At 39.9% G+C, this 20,088-nt stretch overlaps 1 protein-coding gene across 1 annotated transcript in view; it reads left to right on the top strand.

The window, feature by feature from the left end:
• myo3b (myosin IIIB) overlaps positions 1 to 18,100 on the top strand; it is a 96,244-nt gene extending 78,144 nt beyond the window's left edge. The window contains exons 34-36 of the mRNA XM_041806389.1: positions 17,086 to 17,186; positions 17,564 to 17,610; positions 17,968 to 18,100. Of these exons, the coding sequence (XP_041662323.1) occupies positions 17,086 to 17,186; positions 17,564 to 17,610; positions 17,968 to 18,100 (281 nt within the window). The remainder of the gene's footprint in view (positions 1 to 17,085; positions 17,187 to 17,563; positions 17,611 to 17,967) is intronic.
• Positions 18,101 to 20,088: the final 1,988 nt, after the last annotated feature.

Raw genomic sequence — 20,088 nt, 5'->3', positions numbered from 1 at the left:
AAATAATGTGGCGCTACAAGGCTAAATGAATAAAGATATTAGATATGAAGATATTTGTTTGTTAATAAAAGTGGTTATTTTAAGGTCAAATATAAAATCTGGTTTTCACATCTTAACTTCACAATGGACCATGGTTTTGCTGACTTCCATGGGCCCCCAGTATGGCTGGGTCCAAGGAACCTCCCCCTTTATCCCCTCTTATGGACAGCCCTTTCTGCACATGACTATTCTTAAATGTTCATGGCTGTTCAGCCACATTCAGGTACAGTGGGGGTCCCTGGTCTCTTGCGCCTTTATTTTGGGGGTCGCGGGCTGAAAAGGTTGAAGACCCCTGGTCTAGATTGACATAATAAACAACTTTAAACTCACAATGAATGACTCAGACTCCTGTAATCATATGAATTCCATGAGCCCAACACAGAAACTATATACAGTATAACAGCAGAACAATGTTTTGGTCTTCACAATGATAAAAGTTAACAAGACCAATTTTAACAAGTTCAAGCCATTAAATATCCAGATTTACAGTCAAGAGAGCATCCAACGTATATTTATCAGTGTGAATTAATAAATGCATAGGTGTGAACATTAAGGAAGACTTTCAGGGATCAGGAGACATCACTGTTTCTCTCCTCTACTCTCAATCTCACTGTAATAGAAACTAGTGTTAACCTGTGTGTCTTAATAAGATGCTAAGGGATCTAAAATATATTTGCTGACTGCTGGGGAATAAGCAGTGATAGAGGGCGGAGCAGAGACACTTTCAGCACCACCTTAATGCAAACAAAATCCTGCTCCCTCCTGCAGGTGTAGGTCTGTGCAGAGTTGGTAATTCTTTAGAATGTAACTGCTGTGAAACGATTAGAAAAGAACATTTCTCTATGTCACAGCCTTGTTTGCAGCTACAAGCTCTCTCTCTCTCTCTTTAGTTGACTTCAGCTGTGTAACACCCACCACCACCAGTCCCTGTCTCGCCCTCTCTCTAGAATGTTTTGCAGTTGTCCAATTGATAAGATTTTGGTTGGCTGAGAGCTCACTGACCAACTAACCAACCAACTGACTGGAGGGTGTCAGCCGTATTTATACTGGATTACCTAATGTGTTTGGTTTGCTACCCCTCAAAGGAGATCAATTAAGATCAGTGTTGGGAGCTACGTGTTCTTACTTTTATGGTAACTGGTAATGTAATAAGTTTCTTTTTAAAGTCATCAATGCCATTACGATTACAGAGAATTTAAAGGTCACATATCGTGCAAAATACACTTTTTTCAGGCTTTTCAAACAAAAATATGTGCCCCTGGCCTGTCAGATTTTCCCCTCATGATGTCATTTGAGGAGTTAGTACTGCCCCCAGGTTCAGTTAGCCCTCCCCTCTTAGAAGAAAGCTCCACCCTCCTCTCCTGATTGTCAGCTGAGAGGATCCACCTCCTGAGAAGGGCGGAGTCAGACAGCTCGGTAGCATTTAAAGCCACAGACACAGAAACAGCTCATTCTGAGCAGGGCTAAAACAGAGGTTTTTTTAGACATGCAAAAATCCAATACTAGAGTGTTTTTTTCAACAACAAACTTCACAGGCATGTTTTGAGGACCTCTGAGACCGATATAAACTTGTCTAGGGTAAAATATGTGACCTTTTAAGAACTCGATACCTGCTGTTTTTACAGCTGACAACTCAATGAAAAAGGTTAGTAAACATCTTGTTCGGCATAAGACAGGACGCCAGCGTAAGCACAGTAGCATCCTGGGAGAAAGAGTATGTGACTGCCACAAAGACAAATGCACAGTGACACCCCCTGAGAAACGTACAGACACACTATGGCTGAACACTCGAGCATGAGCTTTCTCTCTTGGAAATACCAGCATTGTTTTAACCTCCTTGTAACGTCACAAAGCTAACAGCTGAACAACACGCTTTGGCTAAACTAGTTACCAGAGAGCCTGGCGCTAAAAACACTGGTTGTATTGTGAATGAACTGCACTAGCATCTAGTGTTGTAGTACTCGAGAATGGTCTTTGTCTTGAGACCAGTCTCAAGACCACATTTTGAATGTCTTGCTCTTGTCTTGGATTTGAGAGCAGTTTTATTCTGTCTTGTCTTAGTCTTGGACTGGTCAGACTCAGGATTTTCCATCAAGACCGGTCGAGACGGGCACTGATCTGTTATTCTTTGACTTCATTAATGTGGTAATAAGGAGAAGAACTTTTCAAAACAACAAATAGCTACACCTGCAAAAACTCAGACATTAGTCTATCTTATGTCTAGTCAGAAATACCTTTGAACGCTTACTTTAGTCCTCGTTCACCTGACAAACCTACATAAATATCTCATTTTCAGAAATTTAAAATCATTCCAGACTCGTCAGCAAAATACATACAGCGCTTAACAAATTTATTAGACCACCCTAAGCCTAACCAAAGTAAGGTTTACGCCACAGCTGCCCTAAATTAACGGCATTGGTAATTACCAAAATCATTTTTGATGTTTCTGCAATGGTTAATACACCAATATGTAGAAGCTCTTTAACCCAAATGATATTTCTAATGCTAAAATATAATTATTATTGTTATCCATGAATTTTCAAATTTACTGATTTACAAAGAAACTGGAAAAATAGTAAAGTACATTAATATTTCGTGATTCATACGTCAAATTATAGTTATTTACTTGCATTCCTGAACAGAAAAATGAGTTTTAATGGTTGAATGTTATGCTTATTATTTCTGACTTCTCAGAGAAGCCCAGTGAGCCGGCTCAAATTTGGGTGAATTCAGTTTGAAATTCCTCATTCCTGTTCAAAATGGTAAAACATGGAGAGCTCACTGAAAATGAAAGAGTCCGCATTAAAGCACTTCATGATTCTGGATGGTCTCTGAGACAAATAGGACAGGTGGTCTAATAAATTTGTTAAGCACTGTACACAGATTTATTTTTACAAGTAGTCGTACAAATTTGTTAAGATTTGAGATTTTTGCATGTTGTGCTTTGAAAGAGTTGCAGACACCTTGTTTTTATCTTTCAAATGTATTTAAAATAAAACTAAACTAAAGAGAGAATGCTGTTTAACTGTTCAACCTTGTCATGTTTTAAAAAAAAAAAAATTTATGGTCTCGGTCTTGACTCGGTCTCAACCCCCAAAAGTCTTGGTCTTGTTTTGGTCTCGGTGCACTCTGGTCTTGGGCAAGTCTTGGTCTCGGATAGTTTGGTCTTGAGTACAACACTAGTAGCATCATCATTGTTCTTACTGTATTTTTATGGTATCATATTGCATTAAATGCATATATCCTATCATGCTGTATTGTATTGGATCATATTCTTTTAATCATAACAAGACTCAAGTTTTTTTCAGAATTTCACTTCAGAATTAAAACAATTTCTAGTTCTTTGATGAAGGTTTTTGGAAATTATTATCCTCCTCTTTAATGAAAAAAAGATTGAAAAATTAAAAAAATCTTAAAAGGATATTACTTGAATTGAAAAAAGATTACATTTTGTTTATAGGTTTGGAAACTGTCTAATGTTCTGGACATGTGATGTTTGGGTTCTTTAATTTAGAGCAAAGTTATTTATTCCAGAGGGGATTTAATGCAGTCATAGTTTTCCATGACCTCACAAACAGGTCTGACTTAAAACAGTATCTTAAATTAACCTTTAATGTTTGTTTTTATTATATTTTCAGCCTTTATTATAGTAAGTAAACCCCACTTATACCTCTGTTTGTTATTAGATTCATTTAAAAAAGCTTCAGGTTCGTGCTTCATTTCTCTTTCTAAATGTCCTTACCAAATATCCTCATCTGCCATGGGCTTCACCGTCACTTTACATACCACACACAGATTTTCAGGTATTCCTCTTTGCCCCCTTTTCCTGCCTTTTGTATGTCTGAGGTCTGCTTGTGGCTTCGGCTTCTTTCAGGAAACCCCATTTGAATATGTTGAGGGAGGCCACGGTGGCTCAGGCACCCAGGGCACACTTTGATCCCTGCAGATCTGAGGGCCTTTTTTTTTTCATCTCTAGGTTGAGTGAGTTGTGGAAGCCTTGCCCTGCCAGATGTTTGGAGACCAGGCTCCTTCCTGTGTCTCATCCTGCTGTTGCCCCTGGTGATCACATCGGTTCCTCTTGGTGCCGGGGCTTGACCTGGAGTGTTTCAGGACACCAGAGGAGAAAAAAAAAAACAGAAAATTAGCCGTGGAAATCAAATTACCCCACCCCTCCAGACACTCGCACACACTCGTGCACCATGCTCCTATTAATGCCGAAACACTGGGGCATGACCTGGAACCCCTCAATGAGGATGATGGACGTTGGGTCTTTTCTAAGTGATTTAACAAAGCCTGGTGCTGCAAGTTGACTTGCTCGGCCCACTTTTTCTTTCATGTATAAAACAGAGCAGTGCAGAGGCTTAGATGAGGTGGATAAAAGTCTGTTTCGGTGCATATCTGACACCAGACGAGGCAACTATTCCCCCTTTTTAGCCAAATACCCGCAGTGTTGCATTTTGCAAGGAAGAGAGCATTAAGCAGTTTTTTTCTCACTGCAGGCGCTCTGCAGCTCCAACCTTTGATTTCCTGTGTTTTTGTCAGAGAAAAAGTTACAAATGCGCAGTGTAGTCATATAAGCTGCACATTCAGAACGATGCCACCTCTCGTCACCTGTCTCCTGAGCCTGAATATTAACACAACATGTTTGGAAAATGAGTCACAGAGGCGTGCAGAGAAAGAAAGCCTTTTTTGCTAGCGAGCAGGCAGATACGATCAGAGTGCTGCTTATGCTGCTCAGCGTGGTAAACAGGATGGTGCTGAGGATCAGTCAGAGCTGACTTTATGGTTTATGAAAGCTGAGCTACTTATGTTAACAGGCTTTTTGAAGATTATAGTTGTGGTAAACATACATGTCAAGAGAGAGACAGTGATAAAGTGGAGCCACAACACAGAGAGCAATTACTGCAGCGCCTTACGGGAGATAGTTAACCTGCTCATATGAAGGATGAGAGGGGAGAGCAATGAAAAGAGGTGCGAGGAAAAGTTCATGTCGACTTATTGGTTCTAGTTATGTCCCCTCAGTGCATAACATGGTGTAGTCAATAAGAATTGATTTTGTTTGTCGCCTTGAGCTCTCTCTCTGCACTTTATGGCTGCAGCTGGGAATGTGGACGCTGTTTTACCCACACTGAGGTCAAACCCACCCATCTCACTTTCCTCTCCTCCCACTCTCCCCTTCCTCCTTCAGCTCTTAAACGTCTTCCCACATGTCCTGTGCTGCCACCAGGTTCTGCTCCCACCATTACCACCACCACCACCACCAACACAACCACAAGCAGCCGCCACATCACCATATCAACACGCATCTGCCCGACAAATGATCCACCCTCTCCATGTTCTCGAGACAAATACGTGCCCACCCTCTCGCTGTCTCTCTGCTTGTTTGATTGATCCATCTGTCTCCACGTATCGCAGCGTCTCGGGCGGATGCCTTCAGTTTTAGGCAAATTACAGGCTCGACGTAGCGGCAGCAGAGATTTGGAAGGGATAGGAAAGACTCAACTTAACGGAAGGAGTTGCCTCTGTCTGACGCTACCTACGTAATCCTCTTAATGTCAGTGGGAGTAGTTAACAGGATGTACTTCCAAACTACTCATCATCACAATTCCAGCAAAATAATCTCCTCAGACATAAAATCAAGGTGGAAAATGATGCTCCAAGTTCTCTGTAATTTTGCACATGGATTGACTCATTTGATGTAGTTTTGCAAAGTTTTCCCAAACATAAAATCCAATAAGCTTATTTTTAACATATTTTATTTAATAAAACTGCTAAGGATTCTTCCAAACAGGACAGACAAAGATTAATGCCATCCATTTGCATATTTAATCTATTTTTGGCCTGGTTTCCCGCCTTAATACTTGCTCTTTCCTCATCCTCCTAGGTCACAGTTATAAATTACCTTTATTATGTCTCTGACAAATGACAGACTTCCACAAAGTTCGGGGATTTTTTCTTCTTCACACAAACATTTCTTCTGGAGTCAAAGTTCCCAATCTGCTGTCAGAGGAAATGATTGATTTCAGTGTGAAAAATTGGTTGCAAGTAACAACATCCTCTGCCTGCATTAGTGAAAACAGATGCAGGAACTTCTTTTTTCAGCATTATCTGCAGGACATGACCAACGTTGGCTCATAATCTAAAGCACGAGTCGCTGTTTAGGTACTATGTCCAAAATGACGAGAGCGGTAATAAATCTCAGCAAAGTTCTGGAAATCCTCTTCAGCTCCAGATATCTGTTTGGAGTCTTTGTTTGTGAGTGAAGACTAATGTATGTGTTAATGCACACACATGCATGTGTGCGTCTGCATGTGTCTGTGTTTATGTGTGCGCTTGTGTGTGAGAGGAGGCGGTTGTGAGGTAAAGAGAGGGGTCTGGGTTGCACATGCCTCATTTAGACATCAAAGGCCCCTGCTGATGATTTTTCCTTATAATCCATGCCTTTTGGTGCCTCTGCTCCCTCCATCTGAATAAACAAAGCCCGAGTGGTTCTCTGTGGTCTGGGAAAAAGTCAGGTGATTGCAGCACGTGATCCAAGGAGTAAATCGATACATCTTTAATTTATTCCACTAAAAATCCCTTTTAGCAGCTCTTTTATGTTGTTTTCTGAGGAGTTCTCTGATTTTCACTGGATTTCAAAGCAGTATTTAGAGATGTAATACGAGTCATCTGCTGCTCTTTGAAAAGCAAAGAAGTACCTATCTCAAAAAGAGCTCCAGTTCGTTTTATCTCAAGAAGCAAACATGTACAATATGTAAGTCTCACACCAAGAGGAGCAAACTCTGCTCGGCTCCCTTTTGATACGGAGGAATCAATATTGTATGAATCGCTCTGCCTCTGTATTCCCAGTCGACCATTATGCCTCCCCACCCCAAACAGCAGACATTACCCACCATCATTTAGCCAACCCCCGGTGTGAGCCACTGTCTGACCCCTTCCCAGCTCCCGTTCTGCCTGCCCATGTCCGAGCCGCGCTCTCAGCAGCCAGAGGCCAGTTTGGCAGCCTCCCGGCCTGTAATATATCTGCAGGAGCAGCATTCCTCTGGGGCTGGCCTGGATCAAATGGCAGTGATTTCCCAAACAGAGGCACAGAGATGGGAGGCCTGACCCATCCTCTGATCTGCTGCTCGCTCTAATCGCTGCAGGTCAAAGCGGATAAATGGTGATGCTCAGCCCCTGTGTGTCAGGTTTTATGCTCCAGATCTGCAGCTGTGGAGCTGGCACCTGAGCCATTTGAGGAAAATCGGAGAGTTTCTCAATAAGTACTGCAAATTTTATTCAAAATATAATTATTTCATATTAAAATAAGTACTGGGCTTTCATTAGTGAGCTACAAGGCTTTCCAAAAACAATTAGATTGATAAAAACAGCTTCATTTTGTAATGGCCTCCACTGTCATTCTAGAAAGTCTAAATGCTACACTGTAAACAGCAACATCAATTTTACTCAGAAACATTGAGTTGAATTAACTCAGTGTTTTGTAACCTGCTCTAAATAGTTATCATAAACAAGTTACTTGTACTCCTCGGCCATAAAGCGAAAGGGCTCATTTAACTTAAGTTTGCCTGCTTTTCACAAGTTAAGCAAAAATGTAGTAGTCTTTACTTAAAAATCCCAAACAGCTATTTTAACTCTATTTTTATGCGTTGGTAGACCTTATTTGAGTTTTAGATGAACAGTACTCCAACAATTTTAGTATTTTTGTTATAACTCAAATAATTTGAGTTATGACAACTCTGCAAAGTTTTCCCAGAATGCCCTTGGGCACCAAACCATGAGTGAAGTTGCTGTCTCAATTACATACTTTAGTGGGTAATGAATGTTGGATAATATCAACTACTGGTTCAGTGGGTCACTAACAGCCATTGTTAAATATGTTTGCACAAGTCAGTCTGCCTTAGGTGAAATGGTAATTTTTTCAGTGAATACTTTTTATATTTTTAAGGTAACCAGTCACCTATGATATTTTGAGTGCTATGAACTTATCAGTGTTTACAGTGCACTAAAAATATTAAGTATTGCACACTCAAAGTAGATAATTTAGCCTACATTCTGCAAACTCAAATTAATATTTGAATCTCAGTTTTGAGGAACTTAAAATAATTAATTGTAAATTAATAGAGAATACTTAAATGGTTAATTTAGGACAAGTACTGCACACTCAAAATAAACAAGTTTTTTGAACTCACAAAAGTCAAGTGTAGTTTACTTTTTATTTTTGAGGCAACGAGTTTCCACAATTTTTTTTTAGTAAGCTCAACTCATTTTATTTTACAGTGTAGTATGCCAAAACGCTTATAATTCTATTGTTCTGGTATTTAGCTGCTATAAAGCCTGCCACATTCAAAATCTTTGAATAGCTTAGTCATCATGCTGATATTTACCTTTGAGTGGAGCTGACAGGAATATCCTATAACTAAAATTAGTTTGAGCGATTCCAAAATACAACCGTCTTAACCAAAGTGGACAAAAAAGCTATTTGTGTGACAAAATGCTACCAAGTTGCAGAAAGAATATCAATCAAAATGTTTCTCATACCTCCACTTTTGCATTTTTACAACTCCCTTTTCACTTTTTAGTGTGTTCTTTATAGAGAATTTTAAGATGGGGTCATTCAAAAGTAGTGCAAAAACCTGAATTATTCCATATCCCTCTTTTTTTCAGTGCATTGCATAAAAGTTAATAGTGATTGGTTATCTGGTTTCTGGGCTTTGACTCTACCACTCCAAAACATTCACCTTGTTCTCTTTAAACCATTTCTCCATGCTTCGGGTCATTTGTCTTTGATTATTTATTTATTTTACTGTCGTAACTCTTGTTTTTTATGTGTTTGAACGTTTCTTATGTGTTTGAGCTTTTGTTTAATTCCTATGGTTTGAGGAATGGTTTGTGTCGCGCTGCTGGCTGTGAAGCAAAAGACCCCTCGGAGATAATAACGATATCCTCAATCCTTGATTGCCTTGCTGGAAAAAAATCTTCCCCCAAGAAGTAGTTTTCTCGCAGACTGAACAAGATTGGTCTCCAGGATTTTCCAGTAAGCATTCCAGGGGTGGCTGCCAAGAAGCATCCCCACAGCAAGACGCTGCCACCACCATGCTTCACAGTGGGGATGGTGTGTTCACCAAACATAGCATCTTGTCTGATGAAAAGTCCCATTTTGGTCTGATGGGAAAATTTCTTTCAATTAACCATTGGCCTCTAGGTCATTGGTTCCTAACCTGGGGTCCGGGACCCCCCAGTGGGGTGCATCAAAGATCTTAGGGGAGATGTGAGGCTTTGTCTGCTCTGAGGCTGCCAAAATTAGATTTGCAAATATTGATTGAAAACAAGATAAAGCAGTTATTAAGTAGTTTATGCAAAGGTCTTTTGATAAGAAAAGCATGCATAGGCCTTTTTGTAGGATTTTATCAGTGAAACAATAAAAAAACAACAAAATCTGTGGATTTGTGACAGCATGTGTCACTTTTTCTTCTCTCTTGGGTCCGGGGGGGGGCTCTGCTTTTGTTAGGTACATGTAAGAGGGGCATCAAGGAAAAATGGTTGGGAAACACTGCTCTAGGTGAACTCCAGTCCAGATTTAATTTGAGTTTTCTTCAACAGTGGCTTCCTTTTTCCACTCTCCCATAAAGCTTGACTGGTGAAGAACCTGGGCAACAGCTAAGAGTCTCTTTCATCTCAGCTGGTGAAGCTTGGAACTCCTTCAGAGTAGTCATAGGAGTCCTGGTGGCCTTTCTCACTAGTTCCCTGACTGCAGGGTTATTCAGTTTGTGAGGAAGGCCTGATCTAGGCAGATTTACACATGTGCCATCTTCTTTCCTAGATTGATAAAAAACAGCTTCAATTTGTAAGAGCCTCCACTGTCATTCTAGAGAGTCTAAATGCTAGTATGCTGAAATGCTCATAATTCTAGCATTCTGGTATTTAGCTGCTATAAAGCCTGCCGCATTCCTATAGCTATCTGCCATATTCCTTCCATTTCTTGATGATGGATTTAACTGAACTCAGAGGGATGTTCAGTGACTTGGAAATTTGTTTGCGTCCATCCCTGACCTATACTTTTCCTTCACCTTTTCTCTGAGTTGCTTGGATTGTTCCTCTGTCTTCATGGTGTAATGGTAGCCAGGAATACTGATTAACCAGTGACTGGACCTTCCAGACACGGGTGTCTTTATAATACAATTGTTTGAGACACACTCACTGCACTCAGGTGACCCCACTTCACTAACTGTTAGACTACTAGCACCACTTGGTTGGATCTCTGTTGAATTAGGTCAGTCACTTTAAAGGGGGTGAATATTTATGCAGTCATTTATTTTACCTTTCATATCTCTGAAAAGTATCTTCATGTATCCAAGGTAAATTGCATATCATAATTGCTCTATAACTGTCTGTAGTTTAGTTTGGGTGTATTTATTGTGTCTTTTAAAGAAGGTAGACTCATAGCAGCTGCAGGTGGAAGCACACAGTATGTGATGTGCTGAGCTTGTGCTGAAACAAGGGAAATTTCTAGCTAAGAAGTAAAGCACTGATAACTTTACAATAACATAATGCAAACAGCCTACCAGCTACTATGCATGTACTCCTACTGGTTCCTCAGATGAGGACTAAGGCCGGCCACACACTAGACCATTTTTAAATCTGAATAGATTTTAAAAACGTGGTAGACCACAGACATAAGGACAATTTCAAATGATTTGTCATCTTTAATCCTCTGAATGCACACACTAGACAAGTCATCCAGACTGTAAGATCACCGGAGACCACACACTTGCTGTCCTGCCAGCGATCTTGCATGATCACGTGACTTCAGAAAAACAAATGCAAATGTCTGTCGATATATCCTCCTGCTGTCCATCCACAACAGGCTGTCCTGGCATGCATTACAGGTGCAGCAAAAATCATAAAACAAGGGAAAGACTCAGGATGAAAATCCTGACTGGAATGAAGCTACAGTTGTGTTTATGGTTATGAGCGGTGAAACTACGTATGATCCAACTGGTGACGCTGCCCTGTCTGCTTGCTGTCATTGGTTGTTGTGGTACTCCGTCAGAGAGCACTACAATATCAAACGTGTTTGATATTTACGATTCGGGGTCTCTGAGGAAACGGCGCGATTTGGAGCAGTAAAATAATCATGTTGACACCACACACATGCTGTTTATTTAGACAAATAATTGCTTGCTACAGGCGCCACTTGGGACACGCCACCACAATTATCGGGGAAAGCGAATCTTGCCTCAAATCAGGCTTAAAATCCCGTAGTGTGGGGCCAGCCTAAGCTGACTGACATCTCCTGCCGCTTATGTACTTACTATTGATGAGTACCTTGTTCAAACCCCTTCAAAAACAAGTGAACTGTTCCTTTAAGGTGCACTAGCTGGCTATAGTGAGTAGCCGGTCATTTGAGGCACAGCCTTCTTTCTGTGTTTCAGCATTCGCCGGATTAATGTTCACATCAGAAGCTGAAATTCTACACTGACCTGTTGTAACATCCAGTGGAATGGACAGACCTTAGGTTTGGGTCTCGATTGCTGAAAATGGCATGGTTAGTTTGGATCTGGGCTGCAAGGTTGTGCAGTGATTCATGCTGACACCTCATAGGAAGAAGGTTCCTGGTTTGAATCCCAGTGTGGAGTTTGCATGTTCTCATGCATGCTTGGGTTCTTTCCAGGTGCTCTGGCTTCCTCCCACAGAGTAAAGGCATGCTTGTTAGACCCTAAATTGCCCGTAGGTGTGAGTGTGAATGTTGTCTGTCGGTCCTGGGTGTACTCTGCCTCTTGTCCAATGGCGGCTGATCAGCTCCAGCCCCCACGTGAGATAAGCAGTATAGATAAAGGATAGGTATTAGGAATAAGAACAGCAGTGCTCCCATACTTAAATGTTACATTTTCCAGTCCTTATTGTGATATGTACTGATCTTGTCTTTGAGCCTGTGTAAGATTTAAACTATCATGACTATCATGTCTGCACTGAAGCAGTAAACTTTAGCTATCAGTGTTCCATACTTGTACAGTTACTTCCTTATTTCTAAGATAAACAAACAAATATTATAATGCATTGTGTTCTACAGTATGATTAAATTTTGTAGCTCTGTTCAAGGGCGTTTGGCTTCATTATGTGTGATTGAGTGCTTTGATGCATTTTCAGGGGAATTAAACATTCGCTCATCAAATCCATTTTGTGCATCATTAGCAGAACCCCGTCCTACATACAGACACAAAGTACAACGTAAGGTGCAAATAACTCTTATTTTCACAGCTCAGTCTTCACTTTTTATATTCTATTCTTTAAAAGTCAAACAACAATAATGCACATTTGTATTTAAATGTTATAGTAAGAGCTGAGCTCTTCTCTTGCAGCTATAGAAATACTCACAGCTATTTTTATTCACATTAATATTTCTCAGGACATGAGATCCATCCAAATATCCCTCATATAATCAGGGGTGACAAGGATTCACAGTGGATGGTTTGTACCTCTGAGGCACCGAGAGATAAGATTCACGGTAAAAGTTCCCTAATATCTCCGACCTGACAGGAACTTTCTGGGCATTTACAAAGTGTGACTTTAGTAAACCTGTGCTGGTTTGAATAACATCAAGAAAGCCGAGGAAAGATGGAGGGGTGGAAAGAGGGCTGGGTGCGTGAGGGGGGGCTCACTCTTTGATGTATAGGATTGAGATGTGATGAGGTCTGTTCAAAGTGAGTACAAAGTAGTGTTAAGATGGAAAAAGCAAATGCAGCTTTAGTCAGGGTAGAGAAGCCGAGGTAGCAGGAGATGATGAAGAAATGTCCTGTCTCACCCCAAACGTAGGCAAAGAAGATGAAACGTTATCTGACATTAAATATAGATGCTTCCTTGTAAAGGTGTCTCGGATTTAAAACCCACTTTGAAAGCTATAAATTTTGAAACCCCGTGTGTGCTCAAGCAGGTGAACATAATAAGCCTTCATATTGTCTTACGTTTGAATATTCAGCTTACAAACACATTTCTCGTTACTTATTAAGCCATCAATATCATTTGATTTTTTTTTTTCCAGTGCAATGAATAATTAATTCTGTTTGGAAAATTCAGGGAAAACATCTTTGCTATCTGCCACAGAGTCTGTCATCTGCTGCAAAAATGGCAGCAGAGGAACAAGCCCTGTTCAGTGTGTGGGAACTGGAATTAAATCTTTTCTCTAAGTTTAACAACTCAGCCAGCACTCACATTTACAGGATGCCACTGGACTTCAATAGAAAGACGGAGGAGACGGAGGGTAAACATCTGCAGTAAGAGTAGAGTCCTCAGCTGAGTCATTGTTTGGATTTTAAGCTCATGTTTAAGTGTGTCTGGTGTGAAATGTAGCTTTCATAGGACAGCTAATTGTTCCATTTTACCTCTCTGAAAAAGGCCCTACATCATCCTCATCTAGCAGCTGTTTAGCTTAGCTTAACATAGAGACTAGAAAACGTGGGTTTGTTCAAAAGACAATTTTAGCCGACACCAGCACCCTTAAAGTTTACTACTTAGCATATAAACTTTGTTAATTAATACAAAAACTAAAATGCAAAACTAAAACTTCTATGTAGGCTATTGAGGTTAAATATCTAATTTATAAGCTTTATGCTGTTATTTATAATTTTGTCTTGTTTGCATTTTAACTGAACTGTATTGTTGTCTTGCTCATCTTCTGAAGTGTATTAGGGCCGCTCTAAAAACAAAAAGTTAACAGGATACGTACATTTTCAAGTATTTTTTAAAGTTTATTCATGTATGTTTATCTATGAGAAACCAAACAGAGAAGTTTTGATTTAAAAAGTCATAAACATATGAGAAAAACTTGACATTTTCCAACTTTAAGAGCTTGACAACATCATAAAGTTGGAAATGTATAAGAGAGTTTTGCCACATTCATTTCACCAGCCTTCAAGGGCTGGCTGCTGAGAAGCATCCCCACAGTATGATGCTGCCACTACAATGCTTCACAGTGGGGATGGTGTGTCAGTGGCATAGATTGTAGAAAGAACTGGACAAGCCCAGTGTGACGTTAGCCATCTGCTTACAATAGGTGGACTCAAACCAATCTGTGGCGGCTTCCATATTGAAATCGCAGTCTCACCCAAACTTTGGATCAACCTAACGACCCACCCACTAAGCTCGACTTCCTGTGAGCTAATATCGTATAATCTAAACCATTGTGGTACAAAAATATCACCCCTCCCTCTCCATCTTGCACGCTCACTCAGTTTGTGAGAATGGCCTGATGTAGGCAGATTTACATGTGCCATATTCCTTCCATTTCTTGATGATGGATTTAACTGAGCTCCAAGGACTTTCATTTTTGTTGGTCTCCATCCCCTGACTTCTACTTTTCAATAACCCTTTATCCGAGTTGCTTGGAGTGTTCTTTATTGTCTTTATGGTGTAATGGTAGCCAGGAATACTGATTAACTGGTGACTGGAAATTCCAGACACAGGTGTCTTTATATTACAATCACTGAGACACATTCACTGCACTCAGGTGACCCCACTTCACTAACTGTTAGACTACTAGCACCACTTGGCTGGACCTCTGTTGAATTAGGTCAGTCCCTTTAAAGGGGATTAAATGACATTAATTTATGTAGACACTGTAGATAAATATCAACATTTAAAGTATAAAATAGGCTATAAAGAACATAAAAGTATTACATCAGATGTTCAAGTATGTTTACGAATAAGTTAAAGGCCAAATTGTGAAAGGATTATAGTAGAGACAGTATGCATATGCAAACAGGAGGCCTGTAGGCCAAGCTTAGCTATGCTAGGATAAGCTACTATATAGAACGCAAGGGTAAACATCTGCCGACTGGTTGTTTACTCTAAAAGAACAGACAAATTATTGGTGTTGATCCTCTCCTCAGATTCTTACAAGGGTTTCTCCCAAATTAACCAAACAATCAAGGTTTGCTTGTCTGACTAGCTGCTAACTGTATTTCACTTCTATTTAGTGACCGTTCTTTGCTTTGGCAAACTGCAGTTTCAATAAAGACAAACCTACACTGACCCAGACCTCATTTACTGACAGATAAGAAGTTCCAAACCAACAGGATCTGTTTTGCTAAGTGTAAGCCAGTATTAATACTGTCAATTTTAAGTTGTACTATTGACTAAAAACACCTATGACTAAAAATGTTTGTCAACAGCCTTTTTTCCATGACATAAACTAGACTGAGACTAACAAAAATAGATCTGCGATGACTTAAAATGACAACAAGTCTGTTTAGATTTCATCAAGATGACTAAAACTAGACTAAAAAGTAATTTAGTTTTCATGGGACATTCAAAATCCATGATATTTCTCCACTGTGGGTAAATCTGTCAAAAACAATGCATCTGTAGCTCCTCTGCCTCTCAGCTGAAGAAAGCAGGGACCCCAGGTTTGTTAGCATGCAGAGAACACACTACCATGATTTGGTACCAGATTTGACCAAGAAAATAAATGCTTGGACTAAAAGTAAAGACTAAAATGTGAGGACTTTTTATAGACTTAAACTAGACTAAAACTTAAAGGGTAGAAATGACTAAAATATGACTAAAACCAAAAGACATTTTGTAAGACTAAGGCTGAAACTAAAATTAGAAATAGCTGCCAAAATTAACACTGGTGTAAGCTCTATTTGTAATCATGTATTACACAGCCCAGAAAACTGGCACCTCTGGAAACAAGAACCAGCAGTGTTCCTTATTAAACCTTATTTTTGAAGATTACAACAGGGGTAACCAACTACATTTGTACAAGGGCCAACGTTTTCCGGAACAGGCATTTTAGAGGCTGCGTATTCAAATAAACTAAAGGAATTTTAATCTAATTACCATATTTGTGTGTATATATATATATACAGTATATGTTTGTTTGTTCCTTTATGTCAAATGTATGCAATTTTTAGGCTCAGATCAGTCCCTATACCCCAATCAGCCACAAGGGGGCGACTGAGATATTTTATCTAAATATTTCTATGGCTGTCATGTTGTTCTTCACTTGGTTTGATGCTGATATACTGTGTAGTGATAAGTGAAAAACCCAAGCAAGAAAACTGCACCCCCAAAACACCTGAAGCCGAAGGTTTGCACAGAAAATGGCCATTTTTAATGAAGAATGGACTGATAAATACATGTTTAACACACATTATGTTTGCTGATAGTGGCTGACAGGTGCGTTACTGAAAAATTGATGAAACGTTCCTGATAAAATTGCTTCAATCTCAATTGTTTTTTTGACCCATTTTAAAAGCTGTAGGAAGTTTATTTTTAAAAAAAAGAAAGAAAATGATTCCCTTAATAGCACAACATATTTTCCCACTGCACATGTTTTGAGTTTGATAATGTTCTGGGGGCCGGATGGGTAAATGTGTGCAGCCTCCAGGCCGCCAGTTGATGATGACTAATCTACAGAATCACACTAGTTTAACTTCTCCCTTAGACAAGATTAGGACATTTTATAGTTAAATACAAACTTTCCTAACCTGTTGTTGGCTGTTTTTAAAATATTTCAGCACTGACCCTTACTATCACTTCTAAGTTATGTACCTATATTCAAAATAAGATAAGATTATCAGCTGTTTTTAAAGTTTAAGATTTTTTAGTACCATCCCAGTGATTATTTTTGTGATCACTATTTATTCTCTGTTTTTGTGAGATTCATTACAAAAATCTAAAAACTGTGCTAGTAGGCTTGGACGTACCTAACCAGAGACCTCTCATTGTAACAATTAAAGAATCCTGTATTCTGCTATGCACCTGTGAGCAGAGATATAATGAAGTTTGCTTCATCTGTGCAGAGTTTCTGTAATGTCAGGCTGTTATTGAGTCAGCTCGTTGATGAAATTACATAATCTTAATCCAAAACCAAAGTAAATTCTAAGTGTTTCTGCCACTTTGTCACACGAGGGTGTGGATTTCAGAGAAAGTGGAGCGCAGGATGTGTTTACTGATGCCGTCATCGCTGTCAGTGTGATGTTGCTGCTTGTTGTTGTTGTTGTTGTATTCGCTTGGATCACTGCCCTCGTTTTTCCTCTGTTGCAGGTCCAGTGATGAAGCTGCAGCAGCGCACTCCTCGCCGCCGGGGCCAGCAGCCCAAGCTGCTCAACAGCCCTGAAGACAGCCTCTACTACAACCAGCTAAATGTGAGTTCAAAGTGCCGATAAAGGCCTTTGTCTGACTTTGGTTCCACATGATAATACAATTAAACCTACCTGTGCCAGACCCTGGAGCCCCACCCCCACGCTTCTCTGCCTCTTGTCTTGAACATGTGCTTATGCTCTTTATCTGTTGCTTTCATGTCAGGATGTCTGCCTTCACGGTGAATAATTGATGTGGTTTATCAAAGCTGAGCAAGATGCATGCTTCATCAGACTCACTTGAGCCCTTTGATCAGAAAAAATTATGCTGTGACTTCTGATATTATCAGCATCTGCTCGCATTCAACACAAAATCACTTTGAATTAAAAATTAATGACTCTCTGCTCATCTTTTGACTGTGTGCTCTTGGCCCTTTCCTCAGAGAACTCTGGATTACCAGGGGAGCAAGAGGAAGCCGAGAAAACTTGGGTAAATAACTGCTTTCCTACTTACAGCGGCTCTAAACAGAGCAGGCCCTTTGTGGAATAGGAGAATCCAGAAATGGAGTTGTTTTCTTACAATGTAAATGGAGAGACGAAAATAACAGGCTTTTTATGAGTGCTTGCTCTGCGTCATTAGCGAGAGGGTTACATATAAAGGCTTTGTCAGCATGCTAATATTAATTGTTAAAGGTCTGACCCGTATTTGTAGCATAAATGACATCACAACGCTTAAGAAAACACCTCAATGCTGCATCCACTCATAATGTTTGCAGTCTAAAAGTCCTCCCATCACACTTGCTCTGCATCCCAGTTTACTTCTCACTTGTCCTCTCTCCCATCCCAGTCAAATCAAAGTGCTGGATGGTGAAGATGAGTACTACAAATTACTGTCAGCTGTGGAGTCCATCCCCGATGAAGAGTACGCGACCGCCCCCCCTCCCACCCGCTCCAGTGGGCCTCTCGTCAGTCAGAGCTGAGCCTTACAACCATGTCAACCGGTAAGACAGACGCAGCAGACATGCAGACAGACACTATAAAGAACTCGCTCAGCGTTGGATGTGCTGTGGTATGACGAGTGAGCTGCAGCAGTGCAGAATAAGCGACCTGTAAGCAGAAACCCTCAGCTGGAAATCCAAAATGAAAGTGTTCGTAAAAACAACTTATTTACACAATCACAACTGATTTTTCTCCAAGCCATATTGCTTGATCATGCCTCTGCTGAATTCTGCCTGAAGAATTCCTAGTATCTATTAATAACAGTTTTTGTTGAACTGTGTTTTCTGCAATTCTACCTTTAAATATGCCACAATGATAATAATGTTGTGTCAGTGAAATACTGCACTAATCAAAGCTTGTGAGGATTTTTTTTAGCAGGAGGCCATGTCTAAGCCACCTACTACAAAGGCATGATTTATGCTTCTGCTTTGGGCTACACCATAGCCCTAAACCCTACACAGAGTCCCAGCACATATCCAGTGTGCACCTCCTCAAAAATATAACTACACCTTGAAATGATACAGTCTGCTTGCACTGTGACTGGTCCACGGGGTAGCCACTGGTTGAATGCCAGTTTCTGTAATGCTAACAGGCTTTGGTGCAGTGTTTATTTCGTCAACTAATACTATGACTAAAAATGTTCGCCCACAGCCTTTTTTCCATGACATAAACTAGACTGAGACTAAGAAAAATAGATCTGTGATGACTAAAACTGACAAAAACTAAGTTTAGTTTTTGTCAAGATGACTAAAACTAGACTAAAATGTCATGTAGTTTTTGTCAGACATTCAAAATCCATGATATTTCTCCACTGTGGGTAAATCTGTAAAAAACAATGCATCTGTAGCTCTTCTGCCTCTCAGCTGTAGAAAGCAGGGACCCCAGGTTTGGCAGAGTGCAGAGAACACACTACCATGATTTGGCACCAGATTTATTCAAGAGAATAAATACTTGGACTAAAAGTAAAGACTAAAACGTGAGGACTTTTTATGGACTAAAACTAAAATGTTTCTGAGTTTTCATTGACTAAAACTACCCCAAAACTAAAAAGGATAGAAATGACTAAAATGTGACTAAAACTAAAAGACATTTCATCAAAAGACTAAGACTAAAATTAAAAGTAGCTGCCCATATTAACACTGCTTTAGTGTGAAATAAATGGTTGTGGTTAGCTCTACACCCCATTGGTTCAGTCAGTAAAGAAACTACTAATATGCTTGGTTTGGTTTGCCTTGGTTTTCCAGGAAATGTGGTGACAGAATCAGTGACACCAATGCACTAGCCCATGGTGCTCACGATGGCGTAGGCTGCTATGGCATAGCTAGGCTACACTCAAGCATACATACTGCATAGTAAACTAACGATTGGTATGTCTTTCCATCCCATCTAATGACCTGTCGGTTCTGCTTCACTTGCCTTCAAAGGTCACGTTATGCAAAAATAGTGCCAAACACAGAGACTTTCTGGCCAAAAAAAAAAACACCTACAAATATAATGGTATATAGTGTACAATAGAGCCAACATTGTTTTTTTTCCCCTTTTTACCTTAAACTCAGGTAAAGTGTACGTTAAAGGATCACTAATTCTGTCTTGTCCTCTAAGTCATTTTTAACCAATTTTTTTAGCAGCCAGAGCAATTCACTCTGCATCACTATAAGGTATAACAAAAACATCTCGGAGGGAGGTGTTCACTTTCCTGTCTAAAATAGAAATAATAAAGATGACCTGATAGGCGCTAGTGACAGAATCACTAGCATGCTGCCAAAACAGGAGCATATAAAATGACTGCTATTTAAAATATTTTTGATACATTTGGAAATTATTTCAAAGGTCACATATTACACAAAATACACCTTTTAAGGCTTTCTAACAAAAATATGTAACCCTGGCCTGTCCACAATCCCCCCAAGAATCAGACAAATCCATTCCTTTCCCCCCTCTCTTTTTCCAGCTTTCAGGAAATGTGTGC

Source organism: Cheilinus undulatus, linkage group 15 (genome assembly GCF_018320785.1).
Source record: "Cheilinus undulatus linkage group 15, ASM1832078v1, whole genome shotgun sequence".
NCBI classification, from domain to species: domain Eukaryota; kingdom Metazoa; phylum Chordata; class Actinopteri; order Labriformes; family Labridae; genus Cheilinus; species Cheilinus undulatus.
Note: the sequence above shows the minus strand (reverse complement) of the source record. Positions and strands in the feature narration are given on the sequence as shown.